The sequence below is a fragment of the Dipodomys merriami genome, unplaced genomic scaffold (assembly GCF_024711535.1).
Source record: "Dipodomys merriami isolate MVZ:Mamm:240054 unplaced genomic scaffold, mDipMer1.0.p SCAF_22, whole genome shotgun sequence".
NCBI lineage: Eukaryota > Metazoa > Chordata > Mammalia > Rodentia > Heteromyidae > Dipodomys > Dipodomys merriami.
Window position 1 is genome coordinate 5999985 of NW_027203604.1, and position 20741 is coordinate 6020725.

At 36.5% G+C, this 20741-nt stretch overlaps 1 protein-coding gene across 42 annotated transcripts in view; it reads left to right on the top strand.

Moving 5' to 3' along the window:
- Ptprd (protein tyrosine phosphatase receptor type D) overlaps nucleotides 1-20741 on the top strand; it is a 2013525-nt gene that overhangs the window by 1960791 nt on the left and 31993 nt on the right. For all 42 annotated transcript variants that reach the window (XM_070033182.1, XM_070033181.1, XM_070033197.1 and 39 more), the window contains 2 exons: nucleotides 1648-1767; nucleotides 2281-2435. In XM_070033182.1, coding sequence (XP_069889283.1) covers nucleotides 1648-1767; nucleotides 2281-2435 — 275 coding nt within the window. The remainder of the gene's footprint in view (nucleotides 1-1647; nucleotides 1768-2280; nucleotides 2436-20741) is intronic.

Genomic DNA, 20741 nt, shown 5'->3' on the forward strand with positions numbered 1-20741 from the left:
ATGCAGAAAACACAAGAGAATTCAAAGGAGCTGAGGGCATCACCATGCAGGAAGCTGCAGATACTGATATAAACATAAAAGCAAATGATTACCTAATAATTCTATTCACTGATGCGAAAATTCTAGTGTCAATGATGATAATCTTTCATTGTTTTTGTTTTGATCCAAAGATTATACTTTTGATTTTTTTGTGTATGCATCATGATATAAAATATGACTAGCAGCTTTCACTGTCAAGAAGAAAAAAACATTTCATTTGATTTCAGTTAAATAAAATCACTTCTAGCTTGGCACCAATGGCTCATGTTTGTAATCCTAGCTGAGGATCGCAGTTTGAAACCAGCCCAGGCAGAAAAGTCCCCATGAGATTCTTATCTACAATTAACCACTCAAAAACTGGAAATGGAGCTGTGGCTCAAAGTGGTAGAGCACTAGCCTTGAGCACAAAGAGCTCAGGGACAGTGCCCAGGCCCTGAGTTCAAGCCCTATAACTGGAAAAAAAAATCACTTCTATTTTTCTTTTAATCTGAGAAAGGAAGGTTAAATATATTCTGATCTATGGTATTACTAAAGTATTAATGTTGGTTTATCATTTTCCATTAGGCTTTTTAAGACCATTAGACACATATGGTAAATTCAAATCTTACTGAAGGCTTGGAATTATTATTTGTTCCATGTTAAACTAATAGAGTTGAATGCTTTATGTGCTTTTGTACTACTCCACATCAAAACTGTAGATTATTCTTCTCAAATGAATGAAATTTAAGTTATTTAAACTTGGACTTCTTGAATATGACCCTCTGAGGCTGTTTTTAAAACAACAGACAGATCTTTTGTTCCTAGACATTACAAGTTTAATTTGTTTTGGATACAAAGCCATTTGTCTTTTTTGTTCCTAAAAAAATATGCTTGTGGTGTTTATTATCCTTTGATAGTTTTTCAAATTATTTCTACTTTTCTTTTTTTTTTTTTTTTTTTTTTTGGGTCCGGTCGTGGGGCCTGAACTCTGGGCCTGGGCGCTGTCCCTCAGCTCTTCAGCTCAAGGCTAGCGCTCTACCTCGTGAGCCACAGTGCCACTTCCGGCTTTTTTCTTTTTGCTTATGTGGTGCTAGGGAATCGAACCCAGGGCCTCAGGCATGCAAGGTAAGCGCTCTACCACTGAGCCACCTTCCCAGCCCTTCCTACTTTTCTTTACCCAAACATATTTGGAAATTGTGATCATTTGAGATGAAATAGCTTGGGCTTTTTCCGTCTTGATAGATAGACAATTAACTATCTCCATAAAGTTTAATCTTTCTAATGTGAATCATAATAGGTGTCCAAGATCCCATTTGTGGGTTTTCCCCCAAGTACTCTGACGTTTCAAATACCCCTTTCCTTATGTTACCCAACAACAGCCTGCAACTTATTTTTCTTCAGCAAACCTGAATCTGTTAGTGCTTAATATTTTTACCAGTTTGAAAAATGTGGTTTATATTGGCATCAGTGTAGTCATTTGCATTTATTGGGATAACAAGAATGCATGCCAGGAAAAGATAAACACAAAATGAAATACAGAAAATCTGTTTGCCTTCAGCAGCAACCAGGAGAAAGCTACTATAAAGATTGACAAACAGCTGACTTTAATGTGTCACTTGTTTCTTGTAGGTGAAGTGTGACCAATATTGGCCCAGCCGAGGCACAGAGACCCATGGACTGGTACAAGTGACACTGCTAGATACGGTGGAGCTGGCCACATATTGTGTTCGAACATTTGCACTTTACAAGGTTTGCCTTTTGTCTTTGTTTTCTCTTTTCTTTCCCTGTACATTATTTAAAGAACACTCCTTTTGAGAAATCAAACCTTTTAAACCTTCACTTAAATCTTGATCCTGTTGGAAACAGTGAAGAAGGAAATAATTCTTCCCATGATGACCCAACCATTTTTCTCCTAGTCAGGTGATTTATCAGCAGATATGAAACTTGTACTCTGAACACAAGTTTCAGCAAATGAAGAATAGATGAAGAAGAACTAGTTCTTTCTGGGGAAAAAATAGAGAGCAGGAATGCCCCTGATAGTTAAACCTGAACAAGGGAATGCTTCACACCTAAGAATTTTATCTTCCGGAGAAAAATGCTGCTTACTTCAGACTTGCTTTGGGTTTGTCTTCCCAAAGATCGTGTCTCCTCAAAGATACCAGGGGAAGAAGATGTTCACATAGCACCTGTTGGGGTTACCCCTTCCATTGTTCTCACTGAGGTTAAGAACACAGAATTTCAGTCTCTATTCCTGTGTCACAGAATGGCTCAAGTGAGAAGAGAGAAGTGAGACAATTCCAGTTCACCGCCTGGCCTGACCATGGCGTTCCTGAGCACCCCACGCCTTTCTTAGCTTTCTTACGGAGAGTCAAAACCTGTAACCCTCCTGATGCAGGACCCATGGTTGTGCACTGCAGGTAAGGACCATCAAGAAACTCATTCTATTTATACTCAGAAGGCTTCTGAATAGAAAGAAAGCTCAATTAATTCTCTTTGAATGTCCAATGTTGATTCTCTGGGGCAGTAAATACCTTCCTAAATTACACAGGTCACTTTGGTCAAGGAGTTTTATGCTGATGTCAGGCATAAGGCCTGAGAGATAGGAGGAAGTAATGACCTATTATTTATTCTTTGGGATCAACATAAAGAAATATACTAATGATGGGGCTGGGAAGGTGGCTCAGTGGTAGAATGCATGCTTTGCATGCATGAGGCCCTGGATTCGATTCCTCAACACCACATAAGCAGAAAAAGCCACAAGTGGTGCTGTGGCTCAAGTGATAGAGTGCTTGCCTTGAGCTGAAGAGCTCAGAGACAGTGCCCAGGCTGAGTTCAGGCCCTACCACCAGCAAAAAAAAAAAAAAAGAATACACTAATGTGACCTTTTAAATTTATTTAATAAATATAAACACAGAGCTGAAATGTAGAAAAATTTACTATGTTCTTAGAGACAATGTCTTATGTTTCTCTTGAAATGTACAATTTTAATTTTAATTTAGTTCTGTATAATATATGCTAGATGGCCACTCAAATCCTGTTACTTTTATACATTTTTTAAATATTAAACTGATTTCTTCCAGTTGCTTGGAGTGTTCTCAAGAATTGTTAGTTACAAAATATTCAAGACTTCTTATTGTATAAAAGTGTAACTTCATAATGGTTCTTTATAATCCAAGTGATGCAAATATGAAAAATTACTTTTGAATGAGTAAAATGAAAGCATGGAAATTTATTTTTAAAAGACAAGAAAGAATCTATCACAAGCTACTTACAACATGAATTAGTATCATATCTCTGTTCGATACTCTATGAAATGCTATAGTATAATACAATAGAAACTCAAAGTGGGACTATTTTTGCAAACAATATATGTAGGGACAATAGATCAATCAAAATAAAACCATGCAATTCACCTAACCAATCCAGCCTACATGATGATTACTAAATAATGGTCTGGCAATTTTCAAACAATATAATGTTTCTTCCCTCTGGGAAATATGTTCTTCATAAAAAACAGTAATAACATTACCATGTGCTTCTATACAATATTTCATAATTCTATAGCATTCTCACATAATGGTTTGCTTCATTTTCTGAGCAATGGTGTTTTGATTCTAAAGGACTGTGAAAGAGAAGCTGCAATTTTGTCCAAATAATCATAACTAACAGTGGTCCTTTTGACAAGGACCTTTGACAACTGGCCATCCATTTAATCCATGATTGTAAAACAATAAAAATTACTTATTAATATTAGCAAAGACTTTTGCACATTGAAAGTAAATTTCATAACAGACACAAGTTGGACTAGTCTGTATACCTGTTATTTGAAGATTTTGTCAGGCCTTTGTCAGTGTACATGGCTTCCCTGCTTGGCACAATCCAAACTTCATGAGAAAGATTACACATACAACAAAACATTTTTTTTTTTCCGGTCGTGGGGCCTGAACTCTGGGCCTGGGCACTGTCCCTCAGCTCTTCAGCTCAAGGCTAGTGCTCTACCACTTGAGCCACAGCGCCACTTCCGGCTTTTTTCTTATGTGGTGCTAAGGAATCGAACCCAGGGCCTCGAGCATACAAGGCAAGCGCTCTACCACTGAGCCACCTTCCCAGCCCAACAAAACATTTTTTATCATAAACCAGAAAAGGATCTCACAGAAGAATATGTTGATATCATATGCACACACATACATATCTAAAATAGGACCAAACATTACAGAAATCAAACTTAGAAATCTTTACTAAAAAACACCATTATGATATTTGCATTGCATTTGAAATACAGTATCCTTCTTCTCTCCAAATGTTTCTATTTCTGTAGATTAGAGATATAAGACTATCTAGTTTTGAAAAAATTTACATCCCTCTGATCAAAAGCAAGTTGGAAACATTACATGCAGCACTATGAGGAATCTAAAGAAGTTTGCCTGCAAGAAAGAAAAATAATAGCCATAGTTGTCTTATTTTGCAAATATATGTATACATTCACATTCACACACACACACACACACACACACACACACACACACACACACACACACACACAGAGTTCTATGCAAAGTCACCTAGACTCACCTCTGAGAGATACAGGCCACTCAAGGAAAGTGAAGAAACAAAGATGAATGTGCAGTGCTAACACTTGCTGACATCTGGAAGTGCCCAGCCTGAGGCTCCAGAGAAGCTGTGCACTGAAACAAACAACAGAAGCATAGGTATATTGATGGAAGAAATTTGTTAGCAAAATAGGGAAAAGATACAGCATAAACTGAGCTTTGTGAAATCACTTCTTCACCCTCAGGTAATTTCACGTGTGGGGCAAGAACACTTAGCCTGTTTAGGAAAGGTCAGTCAACATAATCACCCAAACCATTCTGAATCCTTGACTCAGATATATAAATGTTAAAAATCAAGAGCATTGGGCTGGGAATGTGGCTTAGCAGTAGAGTGCTTGCCTTGCATGCATGAAGCCCTGGGTTCATTTCCTCAGTACCACATTGGAAAAAAAATCTGGAAGTGGCACTGTGACTGAAGTGGTAGAGTGCTTGCCTTGAGCTGAAGAGCTGAAGGACAGCGGACAGCACCCAGGCCCAGAGTTCAAGCCCCACAACCAACAAAAAAAAAATCAAGAGCGTGCTGGACATGAGGGACTCATACCTGTGATATAATCCTACTCAGGAGGCTGAAATTTGAGGATCATGGTTCTAAATAAGCCAGGGCAGGAAAGCCCAGAAAACTCTTATCTCCACTAAACTACCAAACAAGCCAAGAGTGGAGCTATGGATCAAATGGCAGAGTGCTAGCCTTGAGCAACAAAACTCAGGGATAGTTCCCAGGTCCTGAATTAAACCCCAGGACTGGTATGCGTGTGCGCACGTGCACACACACACACACACACACACACACACACACACACACACACACATACATCAAGAACATAAGTTACATTAGCTGATTAATGTCACTCCAAATAGCAGTTATTCAAATGTAATCCCAGAAACCATCTGTAAGCAGTAAGAATTTATACAAGAAACTATGATAAGCCAAGTCACAAAGTGATACTGATGCCCAGGATCATGGTACAAATCATCACAAAACACTCTGGAATGTAAATACTCTATTTCATGCTTTGGTTTCTCTTATGATGTGCTAGGTGCTTTTGTTGTTGTTTTTTATACAAAGCATATGGAGAGAGAGAGACAGAGACAGAGACAGAGACAGAGACAGAGAGAAATTCAAAATATACTCAAGCAATTTGCAAGAGATCCACTAAGGATGGGGGAGGATTTGAGACAAGTCTGGTAGTAGTCACAAGTTCACATCCCTCCAAGGGTTCTTCTGAGTAGTAGTAAATTTACTAGGAGTGATAAGAGCTGTTAAATAAGTAGGATTTCTAACAGTCACAAGTGCAAAAGAGATATAAGAACAGGTACTGCAAACAGCACAGATAAGAACTTGGAAGTTCGAGGAAAAAGAAGAGTCTCCCAAATTCATGAATGAAGGGTCTCCCACTTCTTGTGGTTCAGCTGGAGACAGCCCAGCCTTGGCTGTCAGTTCACCTAGAGCACACCCTCCATATTGAGAGTACAGACTGACTGACTAATTTTCCTAGACTCTTCTTACTTGTCTTATAAAATGACAAAGACTATAGTGGCAAGATATTTGTGCACTCAAATGTGATTTGAAATGATATACATAAAGCACTGAAGTAAATTTTTGATATGTAGAAGCATGCAATGTTAAATTATTAGCACAGTGCCTAATTAGTGAATTTTAAGAGGTATCTACTATATATACATATATATGTGAACACGTACATATACTTATATAGAATACATGTGTTTATGTTTATGTAGTATAAACATAAATAAAATGTAAACATTATATATAATATAACTAACAAATATAAACATATATGTGCATATATTTGCACTTATATTTATATATCTATATTTAAAATGCTAGAGAAATTCAATGTGCATATCATCTATAAGAACTCATTCACCATCTTATTAAGTAACTACATGTTTTTAGATATCCAAATAGTTAATTGGATTTTTTAAACCTATTTTCCACCATGGTATTTCATCAGATTTTTCCCAGTAGCAGAGACCATCCTAATGCTGTGAATTAGAAATAATTATTTATAAAATTTGTTTTATAAGAATCTAAATAGCCATTAAACTTAAAATAATGCTATAATAATACATATCTAGAACTTAGGGTTGTTTGTCTCTTTGTTGGTGTGAGTCCTGGGGCTTGAAATCTGGGCTCAGGTACTGCTCCTGAGTTTTTTGCTCCAGGCTGCCACTCTGTCACTTGAGCCACATTCCACTCCTGGCTTTTTGGGTGCTCAATTGAAGATAAAAGTCTCAGGGATTTTCTGCACCATCTAGCTTCAAGCCATGATTCTCAACTCACAGCCTTCTAAGTAGGTAGGATTATAGGTGTGAGCCATTGGTGCCAACCAAGCTCTGTGGTTCTTGGTGTCCTCAAGGTAGTCTTAGTTTAGTAGTTTCATATCCAGGTGTAATCTAGTCTAACTTCAGATGACTTGATTGAGCAAATGGTTATGACTTTCCATTACTTACGTTTTTCATTTCATGTATAAAAATGGATTTTGAAAGAGCCTGAGGAGGAAAATTTCAATCTATTATGGTTACAATTTCTTAGAGGTCATACTTTTCATTTTCAGACTTTCTTATTGAAAAAGCAGTTGTATTCTTGTTATCCTTTTTGTTCTAATCTTAGCATTTATTTAAAAATTGTTATTCTCATTCTAAATAAAATATTCTATAAAGTCTATATTCTAGTACCAAGAGAATATGATGACTAATTGTCTCTAAGTTATTTGTTTCTCTTTAGAAATGAATAAAACTGAGATAAGACTATAATTTCATTGCATCAATCCTTGGCCTAACATTCTTGAGGGATTTTTTTATACCAATGGAACTCTTTATTTTCTCAAAAGACATGTATTCTGGTGTGAATAAGTACGGATGGGAACATGCAGCATGAGCTATAAATCTGTCTTCTAAATGAAGTTTTGGCAAGAAGAATAGATTTCCTGAAGACCACCTAAATCTTTTAGATACTAGAATGAAGCCAGTTCTCAAAACTAGAATGAACAAGAACTACTGGTCAAATATAGAACAGTGGTGTTCTAGGAACATCAGTGTGGCCTAATGGAAAGTCAAATGACAAGTTGGCATTGGAAAGATTCTTAAAGTCCAATCTTCCTTTGAATTTTCAATGATATATATGAATGTACAACCAGGAGACAGACTTGACAAACTTTTTTAGTCATATTCATCATATAACTGTTGACCCCTAAGGCAAATGGTTGAAGAAAATAGACTTTTTAAGTTCAAAAGATTTTGGAAAGCATGGTATCTAAGCATCACAATAAAAGCTCTCTCAGTGTTCTAAAGAAGCTACCATTTCTAAAGAAGTTACAAGTGTGGTGAAAATTTGTTTAATTCATTTTAGTCATTCATTCTAAATCCATACTTGGTTCCTCCCAATATTCCATTGAAAGTCTCTTTAGATCAGAGGACAATCTTGCCAAAGCATGTGATCATTTAGTGATGCTGACAGGTGTGAAGCACAGACTCATATTTGCCTTCAACATGGGATTCATTGTCATGTATATCTTAAGTAATAGGAAAAACTAGCCTTCTGTAGAGGAAAGTATATTGTTGAACAGTACAAGATAAAGAAGATGTTTCCTTATTTATGAAAACATTTTAAGGTGAGGAGAAATAATTATACCATGTGGAACCTATTGTTCCTGCCTCTTCTTTTCTGTAAAAAATTCAAATGCTTATAAATTAAGAAATACGATGGTATAAAATAGGAGGCAGGGTCTTCAACATGTTCTCTTCTAGGATTGTGCAATTCTATTTTCCAACCATTGAAATAGTTTTAAGGTAATTGACCCCCCCTCACAAAAAAAGAAGCAGTAAAAGAAATTGCGTAGTGACCCCAAAAGGTGTAAAGTGTAAAATCAAAATGGAAAAGTTGTTTAAAGTCCTGGAGGAGAACTCTGGCTGCCTGATAAAGGGGAAATTTTGTTAGGAAAGAAATGTTATAGATATAAAGCCAATCGGTGATAGCTGATCTCAGTGGCTTAACGCACTGTCCAACTTCAAACTCATAACAGGACTAAATTATACTGGCTCCCTGAAGGGTTACCTAAACTATCCCTGTCTTGTTCCCAGACGATGCTCAGAGACAGCAGTCAACCAGCAGTTTTATAGGAATATATGGTTTAGATAATCTCTAATCTCTTTACTTGACTTGACAAATCTGCTTTATTACTGTTCTGACTTGTATAGATAAGGAAATTGAGACTTGCAGGCAATACAGTGTGTATGACACAGTCCATATTTTTTTGGGGGGGAGGTACAGTCGTGGGGCCTGAACTCTGGGCCTGGGCACTGTCCCTCAGTCCTTCAGCTCAAGGCTAGCGCTCTACCACTTGAGCCACAGCGCCACTTCTGGCTTTTTTCTTTTTACTTACGTGGTGCTAAGGAATCGAACCCAGGGCCTCATGCATGCAAGGCAAGCCTCTCTACCACTGAGCTACCTTCCCAGCCCAGTCCATGTTTTTTTTATTCTTGGTTCTTTCTTTGTATAATATTTCTATTTTGTTCCATGTATATTATCCAAATTAGAGCAATACTGTCCCTAGTTCGCAACAAAAATGGTTCCTAGCAGGAAGAGCTGCTGTCTGGAGGCCACAATACATTGTGGCATAGATGGTCTAGTTGGAATCATTCCAGCAGAATTCAGACTCCAACTGTACCATGACTACCCACTGAACCTTTCTAAGTCTCAATTTCTTGATGGGAAATGGGAGTGCCAATAGTATTATTTCCTCCAGAGAACTATTAATAAAGATAAAACATGGGTAAAGAAATTAACTAGCCAGGTTCTTGCCACATACAGTTAAAAAATGCTTGCAGTTAGAGATGTTCTTCTGATTTTATCATCCCTTCATAAAAATAAGTGGTTATTGCCACTTACTATTTAAAGAAACAAAAAATACCATATTTTCTGAAATGTAAGCTTGAGTGTTAATTAATTTTTAACTTACACGATCAGAAAAATATATTTGTGCGTATTAGTCTAGAAGACTGGTGGTCATAGAACATTGAACATTTAAAACTATAGAACAACTGTAATAATTATTCATGGCTGTATAAACTTATTAGAATTAATTTTTATAGGGTAAGATGTCTCAAATTTAGTTCTATTGATACTGTAGGTCATATAACTATTTCTGTAAATGCCATTCTGTACAATATAGAATGTTAAATAATGTCCTTGGCCTTTGCTCACCAGAGGCCAATAATTGATCTCCAACCAAATAAACCAAATATTTGGCTGTAGATACCATTTAGCACCAAAAAAAAATTAAAAATATCTCTTCCAGAACACACATGTGCTACCACTAGTGGATTCAAAGGAACAGGCCACAGGCCTTTTACTGTCACAAAGGAGTTCCAAAAATACTATTCCACCATGGCTGAATTGCTGCAATGAATCTACACACACACACACACACACACACACACACACACACACACACACACACACACACACACACACACACACACACACACACACACACACACACACACACACACACACACGTGTTTGGAATGGAAGAGGATAAACTCTTTTGCTAGGGTATCTATCAGTCACATTTCTGTGTATTGATAGTAGGTGTGATGTCCAGTGTTTTGGTAGAAAATCATTGACCCCTGAAGTACTCCTAAGTAGTATATGATATAGTGAGTCAGTGTCCCTCTTTACATTGTTAAGCAGAAACCAAACATTATAGTTTAGATGAGTTGAAGGAAAGGAAGTTGTAATGTCAAATCCCTTTCTTAAACTTGCAAGCTCCTGAAATACCTTGCTTTTTGATATTTGGGGGTGGGTATTTAATATTTGGGGGTAGGTCCAGCACTCAATTTTATTATTTTATTTTATTTTTCTGGTCCTGGAGCTTGAACTCAGGACCTGAGGGTATTGGGTTTTGTTTTGTTTTTCTTTTTCTTTTTCATTTACTTGAGGCTACAGCTCTACCACATGAGCCACTGCTCCATATCTGGATTTTTGATGGTTAATTGGAGATGAGTCTCATAGACTTTCCTTCACACTGCAGTAACTCAGTTCTTAGCTTCCTGAGTAGCTAGGATTACAGATGTGAGGCAGGGGCACCCAGCTCAGTACTCTGGTTTTAAAACACAAGATTTTCTGAAAAGTTTCATATGGAACATTTCTCATGTTTTCTAACACTTTATAGAAGGTTTGAGCAGTCTCTTTTCCCTTCTCTCTCTTCCTATCTCACTACCCCTCAAAAACCCTTTTCCATTATTTCAGTCCATCAGGGGAGAGTCGGTAGTTGAATCTGTTATCAGTGTGCATTGGTGCTTGTAGTGTGCATAATGTATAATGTTATCTAAATGGGTATAAAAAATAAACTATGTAAGACTAAACAGGATTAGCTGTCGTTGCATGCTTTAACTCATTTTCACATTTGTATGAAGATGATTATGGGAACTGTAATTATTTTGAGAGACTATGCTTTTCACTCCACTTTTAATTTGATTTGGATTCATTTTGGCATTGAATTATGATGTTTAAGTTACTGTCTCATAAATGTGTTTCCTGTATGCCTTAGAGCATAGCAACTTTTCTGAAATAGAGGATATACCTATCAGAGACAACAAGCTGCTGTTTCTGACTACTCTGTGGGTTGATTTGTTTGGGGATATAGACTTCTTGCTGATCTCTCCTGAGCTCACTTTCTGTTGCAGTCAGCTGGAAAGGTAGGAAGGCTGGGTGAGGGCTGCCTCTCCCATGCCTTTCATCCAGGTCCAGGGGTTCTGAGGACAACCACGAGGAAGCTACAAGGCCTTGGAGGCCATTGCTTCCATCACTTTCCTTTGTTCAAAGCAAGTCAGTTGGCCCAGATTCAAGCAGTAGAGAAGCTAACTCCACCTCTTGAGGAGAAAGCAACAAATGATTTGTGGCTTCATTTGTTCTACTACATGGTTGAACTTCATTTTCTGATTTGATGAAGCTCTTATCTTCACTCTCATCAGCATGATGAGGTAATGTGACTTTTCTTCCTGGGGCTAGATATGAGTAGCAGTGAACCTTCAGCTTGCATCAAAACACAGGTCATAGATTAATATGTTCCATAGCTAAGAAAGTAGAGGAAAAATCGATTTACTTTATTTCATAAATGATACTTGCTCTTTTGGCTAAAATACCAGCTGTGGTGTAAGAAAACTATAATCTAAACTCCTTTCTCATCTTGTGGGAAAAATATTTGTTCCTCTTCCTTTAATTCTGGATTTATTACAGGGTTAGTGGACTACTTTTTAAAGTAAAAAACAAACAAAAAAAAAACAAAAAGAAAACAAACCTCTAGGAGCATAATTCATTCACAGTGAATCAGATTTCAAAGAAATATTTTAAACCTCTCAGACCACTGGGTTCTCTTCTCCCTTTTTCATTTTTATTTTTTATTTTAGAGTCAGGATAAATAGGGCCTAATAAGACTGACAGCTTTTTCATAGACTTTTACTGGATTGAAATCTCTGACCTGTTTGTCCAGTATGTGTCTCAGTGCATTATGATCTTTTAAATTTGGTTCAAATTATTTTAATGAAAAAGTCCCTCATCTTTCCCAGATATATTAAGAAAATAACCAGGAAGTATCTGCATAATGAGAGGAAATGTGTGTGGCACAAAGATGATTGAACTAGGTAATTTTGATGCATTAGAGACAATTGAGTTTGACTGGTATTCAAGAACCATGACTGATAAAGAGGAGAGTTTCTGATGAGAAACCAGAGAACACCCGGAATTTACTCGACACTGCTGTGGGTCAAGATGCCTGGGGTAGAAATGTGGTAGAAAGATACTAGATGGAGAGAATGTGAGGTAAAGCATCCTGTTGTGCCTAGAGCCACCATGGTGGAAACCTCTCCAGCCCAATAAAAAGGACTGTGCACGCTGTCTTGGCAGTGCTGCTTTGGATTGCAGTGTCTGCCTTGTGTATCCGCTGCTCCCTTTGGAGTACTAGCCCAGCTGTGCCATGGCTGTAGCATGAAGATTTTAGTGTCCGTATGCCTGAGAGGCTCATTATCCACAATTTCCTCATTCCAGATTCCAGCCAAGTGCAGCAGATGCTATTGTTACCTCTTCTATTGACTAAAGTAGGAAGCACAGATAGAGGGAAATTTGTCAATAGTATTTTTCCACTGTAACTGAAATAAAACAGTGTGTGGGATATTGCCCAATAACAACCCATGTGCCTAATCCTCGTTTTGTAGAACACACTTACATAAGACAAGAATCTGCCCTAGTATTTCTTAACAAAATATAAATGACCTTCTTCATTTGACTGTAGATATACTACAATTATAGCACTTAAGACGTCTCAGTTTGGACTTGAGCTATTTCTTGCACTTAGAGCCCATACTTCTGACCATGCCATCTGCTGGGATCTCTTAGATTTCTGCCACATCCTTACACAGTTTGCTATATGTCTAAATCTAGCTGTATAAAACTCTGAAGTCTTTCATACAAATAAACAAATGTTTAGCAAGTATTTTTAAATCCTTTGCCTTGATAAGTAGCATTAATAAGGTACATTTATGCTTCTAAAGTAAGTGCAGCTGTGAAGAGAAATTCTGGCTGCTGAAATGGATGAAGGGAAAGCAAAATCCATGGAGAATCCCTTTAGAAATAAAAGCCTGAATACTTAAGCAGGCTCTGTATTGAAGACAAACTAAAAGATACATTTAGCACAGAAAGGTTCTTTTAGGACACAGAACAGACCTTGGTCAAGGGAGGTCTTAAGACTCTGCATAGTCATAGGACTTTCTGAGTTTGACTGTCAGACTTCTGTCTGAGCCAAACATGGCATGAATGGCCCCATAAAGTCTCCTTGGCATTTAGATTTCTCCTTGTTGTACTCTTACCATCCTCCTTGATCCCCAGGGCTGGTTAAGAAGAGCCAAATATCCAAGTTCAACTCAAAATATATCCCTTTGTCTCCTTTTGAGACAGGTAACAAAGTAAAAGAAAAAAAATCTAATTTCTTCCAGCACTGTTTTCTGATTTTACATATTTACTTATACTTGCTATTGAGTCATTGTTACCCAGCTTACTTTCTCCTTTTGGATGCATAACTGGCCCCCAGATTCATAGGCAAGAGATGTGAATCAAAGGGTCTTATTCTCTCTGTAATTGTAACCTTACTACATTGGTGTAAGGCCATGAAGAACAGAACTAAATGGACAGAGCTCACTTGTCCCTGAGGTCAATCTTTTTTTTTTTTTTTTTTGTCAGTTGTGGGTCTTGAACTCTGGGCCTGGGCGCTGTCTTTGCGCTCTTCAGCTCAAGGCGAGTACTCTACCACTTGAGCCACAGCACCACTTCCAGTTTTCTAGTGGTTTATTGGAGATAAGAGTCTCACGGAGATTCCTGCCCGAGCTGGCTTTGAACCGTGATCCTCAGATCTCAGCCTCCTGAGTAGCTAGGATTACAGGTGTGAGCCACCAGCACCCAGCCCTGAGGTCAATCTTATACTGAGATTTAGCCTGTCTGTTTCCTAAATGCTATTTAAATCTGCCATTTGTTTTCTGTTTACATTATTCTTTGTGGCCAAGCTCAGGTAAAATAATAATAGCTATAGAAAATACATATACATAAGCTTCAATGTTATTTGATCATAACCATCATCTGTAAATCTTACCAGGAATTGGAATTGTTATATTTCAATATACACAAAGGAGAACCATGAGTGGACTCTAAATTTGAGCTATTTCACACATACTCAGAGAACCTCATGAAAACGAAACTTCCTGAAGCAATTTATGTATATTCAGGAATTTTTAAAATATATAATGATAGGTAAAGTTCCTGGATGCCCATGCCTTCATTTTAATTGTACCTTAATAAAAATCACCCAAGTCCCACACTAAATTCCACTATTTAGTTTTCAGGATAAGAAATGTAAAGTGCATTTCAGAAGTAGAGCTCAAGGGGTAGAGGGGTTGAAGCCCTGAGTTCAGTCCTTAGTATTCTAAAACAAACAAAACAACAAAAAATGGGACTTGAAAAGGTAGAAAAACAGTAAGTCCTGAACTGCTCTAAAAACTGCATGATCTTGTACAAATCACTCACCACCGTTTTTGTTGCTCTAAGAAAGTAGAGGATTATCTTATGATTTTCCAGTGGTCTATTCTCGACAAGCAAAACTGGATAGAATTTGGTATTAAAGGGCCTGTTAAATGATGGTAATGATCAAGATGACCATAAGTTTTGGTTTTATGGAAGCTCTGTTTTGTTTTTATGATAAGAAGAGAAATTGTATGTTTTTCTGAAAAAATGAGCTCAAGCTGACTCAAGGTTCGTAGATGGTCAGTCATTCCATACATCTTACAAACTCACTTTGTCAACCTCAACTTAACTCTGATTCTAATCAATTGGGCAGGGATTCTGGCTTTGTCTAGAAGCATGTTGCTACTTACATCTGAAAAACCATAACCAGTCACATTGCAAACCACCAAAAAATACTTTAGAACTTGTAGTTAACATTTCATCCCTCTTTTGTGTGTCTGAAAATGATTGACCTGGTTTCAGAACATTTTCTCTTATGTGCTCCAGCCTGAAATTCACTTGTTATCTTGGTTCAATTAAATGCAGACTTATTGGTTTGTGGAGTACAATAGTAAAGCTACAAGCTTAGCAAAATTCCTTTTCCAGAATTCAGCAAGAGGCTCTGCAAATGTAGTTCATTTATAAGACATAGGTATGTATGCTTTTGTTGTTCTGTTTATATCTCCTAGAGGCTCAGAATAAACACCTTTGAAAGTATGAGATAATAATTCTGCATAGAAATCATTTTCAGTGTGAATCTTTGTGACATACATAATGTACAAGGGTACAAAAGTTCCTAAGGTGGTCATTATACCTCTTGCTGAACTCTTGGCCTGCCTTTCCACATGGCCAGTCTTTATCATGTAGCAGTTAAAGAGTTATCACTGACATCCACAGTCCCTGGTAAAGCTTCAGCAACTCACAGTCCAGCTGTGATACAAGTAACTTAGGTCCAATTTGAACTACTGGAAGTAGTTCAAGTAGGGTACTCTATATTCTGATAGAGCTTTTATCTCAGGGAGAGAAGAGACTGTGGACCTAAACTTTTTTTTAAGACATTTTCAAATATACCCCAAGTAGAGACAATGCTTAATGAATCCCAAGCATTCATCACCCAACATCAATAATCAACACCTGTGGCAGTGTTTGTTAAATGGTATTTTTCTTTTTGCTTTTTAAAGAAACTCATTATGTAATTGCCACTCAATGCCTTAAGATTTTAATATTCCAGACAGACTTATCTCTAGTAAATATTTGAGTTGCCTGACTTATTTAGCGTAAAGGCCACTCATTACTAGTCTCAGCTCCAGGGTTAGTGTTCTTGGCCTGGATCTTTTATACTGTCTAACCTGATAAAGAACTTTCCTAAGTTAATGTCTTATAACATCAAGTTTTAAAATAAATCCAGAATATTGAAAACACCTCCTCTTTGGAAAGCTTGTACCCAAAACCATCTTAGCAACATTTGGCTTGCAGGCTTTTTTAAGATTCAGCACTTTCATTTTTAAGTTAAATGTTAAATTTTTATAACCAGTTTATGGTAGCCTCTGTGACTCCCTGTTATTAACACCCTGTACTTCATACCTCTCTGCTAAAACTTTTCTTTTAATCTGCAAAGTAGAACAGAAATTACTTATTATCTGATTTCAAACAAAGGAGGAAAGAAATGTAGCAATTCTATAAATCTAAAGGTTGACCATTTTCCAACAAGTAATTTAGCATATATAACCTGACGAATGATGGTCTTGTCTATTGTGTACCTACAAGATTTATGAGAAAGTCTATGGGAAAAATCATAAAAGGTGAAAGCTCTCTAGTCAAATAAGAGTGGATAAAAATAAGTCAGATTAATCTTTACAACAGATTTTCTCAATCCTATACAAATACTCATTTGTATTGTAAACTTTCAAGAGTGAATTTATATAATGGATTGAAACATGGAACATTTTTTTTTCCTCTTGAAATTTCTTTAAGGACCATAGGAAGTGATACCATACAAGAATATTCTTGGTAGCCTGTATAATTTTACTTACAATAGAACTAGTAATATAATATATAGTAAATATAGTAATGTGTATACTAATATAATTTGCTAAATCAGCAATGCTCACTATGTGTTAATATGATTAATAAGTATTCATTAAAACTAAACCATGTAAACTCCAGGCTATGCAGTTTGTAGATGAAGCAGTATGGTATCTCCTCTAAAGAACTAATGATAGCATATGTAGACATACCTAAAAGAATAGAAAAAAGTTTCTAAGAATCTTTGATTTAGGGCCAACTTGGTCTTTTAGAGAAAAAATTAAATCAAAGAATCCTGAAATTCTATGCACATAAATGATATTAACTTCAAATACATACCACACTCATCTTTATAAAAAAATTCAGGACTAACAACTTTGCATATGGGTTATAATTAGTGGATTTAGTATATGTAAAATCACAAGCTTAATAGTTTTGATGTAACTTAAGTTTAGAATCTTCCTAGATCTTTATTGATTTTTTAAAATTTATTTTCAGTGTCTTTTTTTTTTTTTTTTTTTTTGCTGTTTGGGGGCTTGAACTCTGGGCCTGGGTGCTGTCCTTCTGCTTTTCAGCTCAAGGCTAGCACTCTACCACTTGAACCACAGCACCACTTCCAGTTTTTCTGGTGGTTTATTGGAGATTAGAGTCTCACAGACTTTGTTGCCCAGAGTGGCTTTGAACCGCAATCCTCAGATCTCGGCCTCCCTAGTAGCTAGGATTGTAGGCCTGAGCCACCAGCGCCTGGCTGCAGTATCTTATGTGCCTACTTTAACTGTAGTTTTTGGAGAGATGATGGAAGGGGGTTGTGATGGGACACAAATTTCTATTTTAAATCTTCTCAAAGCATTTAAGTTTTCACAGAAATGGCAAATATTTAATTTTGCAGCTATATCTCAGTTTATTTAATTCTTAATTCAGTCACTTAAATCAGCTTCTTTGGAAATAAACACAGTGGTATTACAAAAATCAAAACACGGAAGCATGGCCTTCTATTGTGGAGCTCTTCTAATGTAAATGAACAACACAGGAAAGCTTTGGAGGAAAGGGAAAGTTGTATTCAATGTTAAATTGATTAAATGAAAGTAGAGCCTTCTGCATATGGAAATGAGCTGTCACACAAGCAAAACAGCTCACATGAAGCCAAGAGATTCTATTCCAATCTTGAACTACTCTTTCCTCCATCTTTTCATCTGTAAAATGTTAGCACATGGCAAAATGCATGGTTCTTAAGCCATAGTATACTCAAGGTCACCAGTGGCATGTTCAGACTCTGTTTGCTTAGGCATCTCACAGAGTTTCTCATTCTGTAGGTTAGGGTGGAAACTGAGAAATTGTATTTTTAATTTAATTTTATTGTCAACGTGATGTACAGAGAGGTTATAGTTACATAGTGAGTACATTTCTTGGTGAATTTGTTACTTCCCTCCCCCATTTTTCTCCCACTTTACCTCACTCCCAATTACCTTCCCCAAGTTGTACAGTTCATTTCCAACATATTGTCTTGTATTGGTGTTGCATTGGTTTGCCCTTTGTACTCTTTTTTAGAGTTTATTTTATTGTTAAGGTGATGTACAGAGGGGTTGCAGTTATATAAATAAGGTTGTGATTATGTTTCTTGTCAAACTTGTTACCCCTTCCTTCATTTTTCTCCCTTTCTCTCCTCCTCAATCCCCCCCCCCAGTTGTACTGATCATTTCAAACATATTGTCTTGTGAGTATCATTGTTGTAGAGGTTCTACTTTGTCCTTTGTCTCACCGTTTTGTTGTTCTCCCCTCCCCTAGTTCAGATAAATATATATACAAACCCAGGGAACCAAAATCAAATACAGTGACAACAGGGGAAAATCATAGGGAAAAAAAACACAAAAGAAAAAAGAAATAAAATAGTACATGAAAAACAACAACAAAGAAAAACCTCTTGTTTCCATGTCTTGGAGTTCATTTTGCTTTGCAAAATCTTATATGGTCATATGTACATAGTTATTGAGCTACTCTGCTCATCTGCTAGGATTATCCTAGACATATACTAATTATTACAAATGAGGGAAATCATGGGATCTATGTTTCTTTGGGTCTGGCTTACTTTACTTAATATGATTTTTTTCCAAGCTTTCCATTTTTTGTCATTTTTTCTCATGGAACCACAGAAAATGTGATATGTATATATATATATATATATATATATATATATATATATATATACGTATATATATGTATATATGTGTGTATATATATCAAATGTGATATGTATATATATGTATATATACATATATATACATATACATACATACATACATACTACATTTTTGTGATCCATTCTTCTATTGAGGGACATCTGGGTTGGTTTCATATCTTAGCTATGGTAAATAATGCTGCAACAAACATAGTTGTGCTGGTAGCTTTAGTATGGCTTTGTTTGTGGTCATTTGGGTAAATGCCCAGAAGCAGACATCCAGAAGTGCTGGATGATAGGGGAGCTCTATGTTTAGTCTTTTGAGAAACCTCCACACTCCTTTCCTGGACTGGAAGGATTAATATTATGAAAATGGTAATACTGCCAAAGGTAATCTACAAATTCAGTGCCATACCCATCAATACCCCAACATCATTCTTTAATGAAATGGAGGAAGCAATCCAAAAATTCATATGGAATAATAAAGACCCTGAATAGCAAAAACAATCCTTAACAGGAAGGTTAATGCTAGAGGAATATCAATATTAAAATTCAAACTCTATTACAAAGCTATATTAATCAAAACTATATTACAAAGCTATATTAATCCAAGCAGCTTTGTACTGGCACAAGGACAGGCCTGAGGACCAATGGAATAGAACAGAAATGAATCCACAGACCTATGGCTACCTAATCTTCGATAAGGAGTAAAAAAATAGAATGGAAGAAAGACAGCCGCTTCAACAAATGATGCTGGCAAAGTTTGTTAAACACCTCTAGAAAACTAAAGTTAGGTCCTTATATATCACCCTGCATCAGAATCCATTCCAAATGGATGAAAGACTTTGAGGTAAAAGCAGAAATTTTATTTTTAATAGATCCCAAGATGAATGCAGTCACAAAGCTATACTTTGAGAACCACTGGATTCAATCATCTTAAATCCCTGTCAAATCTGAAACTGAATTCAGTGTTACATTTTTTTCCTGTGAAAATAGCAACCAGGAAATAAAGTAGATTTTCATTAATATGATATAATATGAATGTCATTAATATAGCAATAGAAATTTTGCATGTCGACCCTGCCATTAGGTGAGTTGAATTAAAGTTAGGAACTCTTAGGTTTTTGATTTTGGGAAAAAGAGAGTAAAGAACTTAACATATTACCAAGGATCCATTCTATAAAAGACATTTTGCAGATGAGGAAACAGTCAGGGCAGATAAGGAAATGGTATAATTTCATCTGGCATGTAGGAAAAAGACATAAATTTTCCATACATAAGGTCCATTCTCTTCTCATTTCTTATAACTGACTTGTTCAGAAAATTGGCACATTGTATCAGAGACCAGTTACCTTGTCACACTGTTTAAACAAAATCATTTGGTCCACTCAGTCAATATTATAATTGTTTAAGATGTTTTGATCAGTAAAAAGTAAACATTCAGGAAAAATACAGGAGGGAGGGTTAAGAATGACTGATTTTTAGTATCAGGGGCAACATTTTATTTCCTTCCTTGAACTCTAGCTGTGTCTGTGAGTTCACATCCCACTGTCTCCATTTGAACTATCCTATGAGTGAAAGAGACAGTTGGTAAATATTTGGTAAGTAAGTATTAGAGGAGAGCCATCCTAAAGCAAAACAACACCATAAACTAAGCCAAGTAAGAATTTCAAAAAATATCATGGTCTGATGTAGAGGTCAAAACAATAGCAAAAGCAAACAAAATAGGAGTGCCATTAGTCTCAAGTGCCAACTAACATGGTTTCCCCAGTCCCATGTATGGAAGAGAGGTGATATAGGCTATTGACCAGATTCTTTGGGTACCATTTTTTTAAGGATA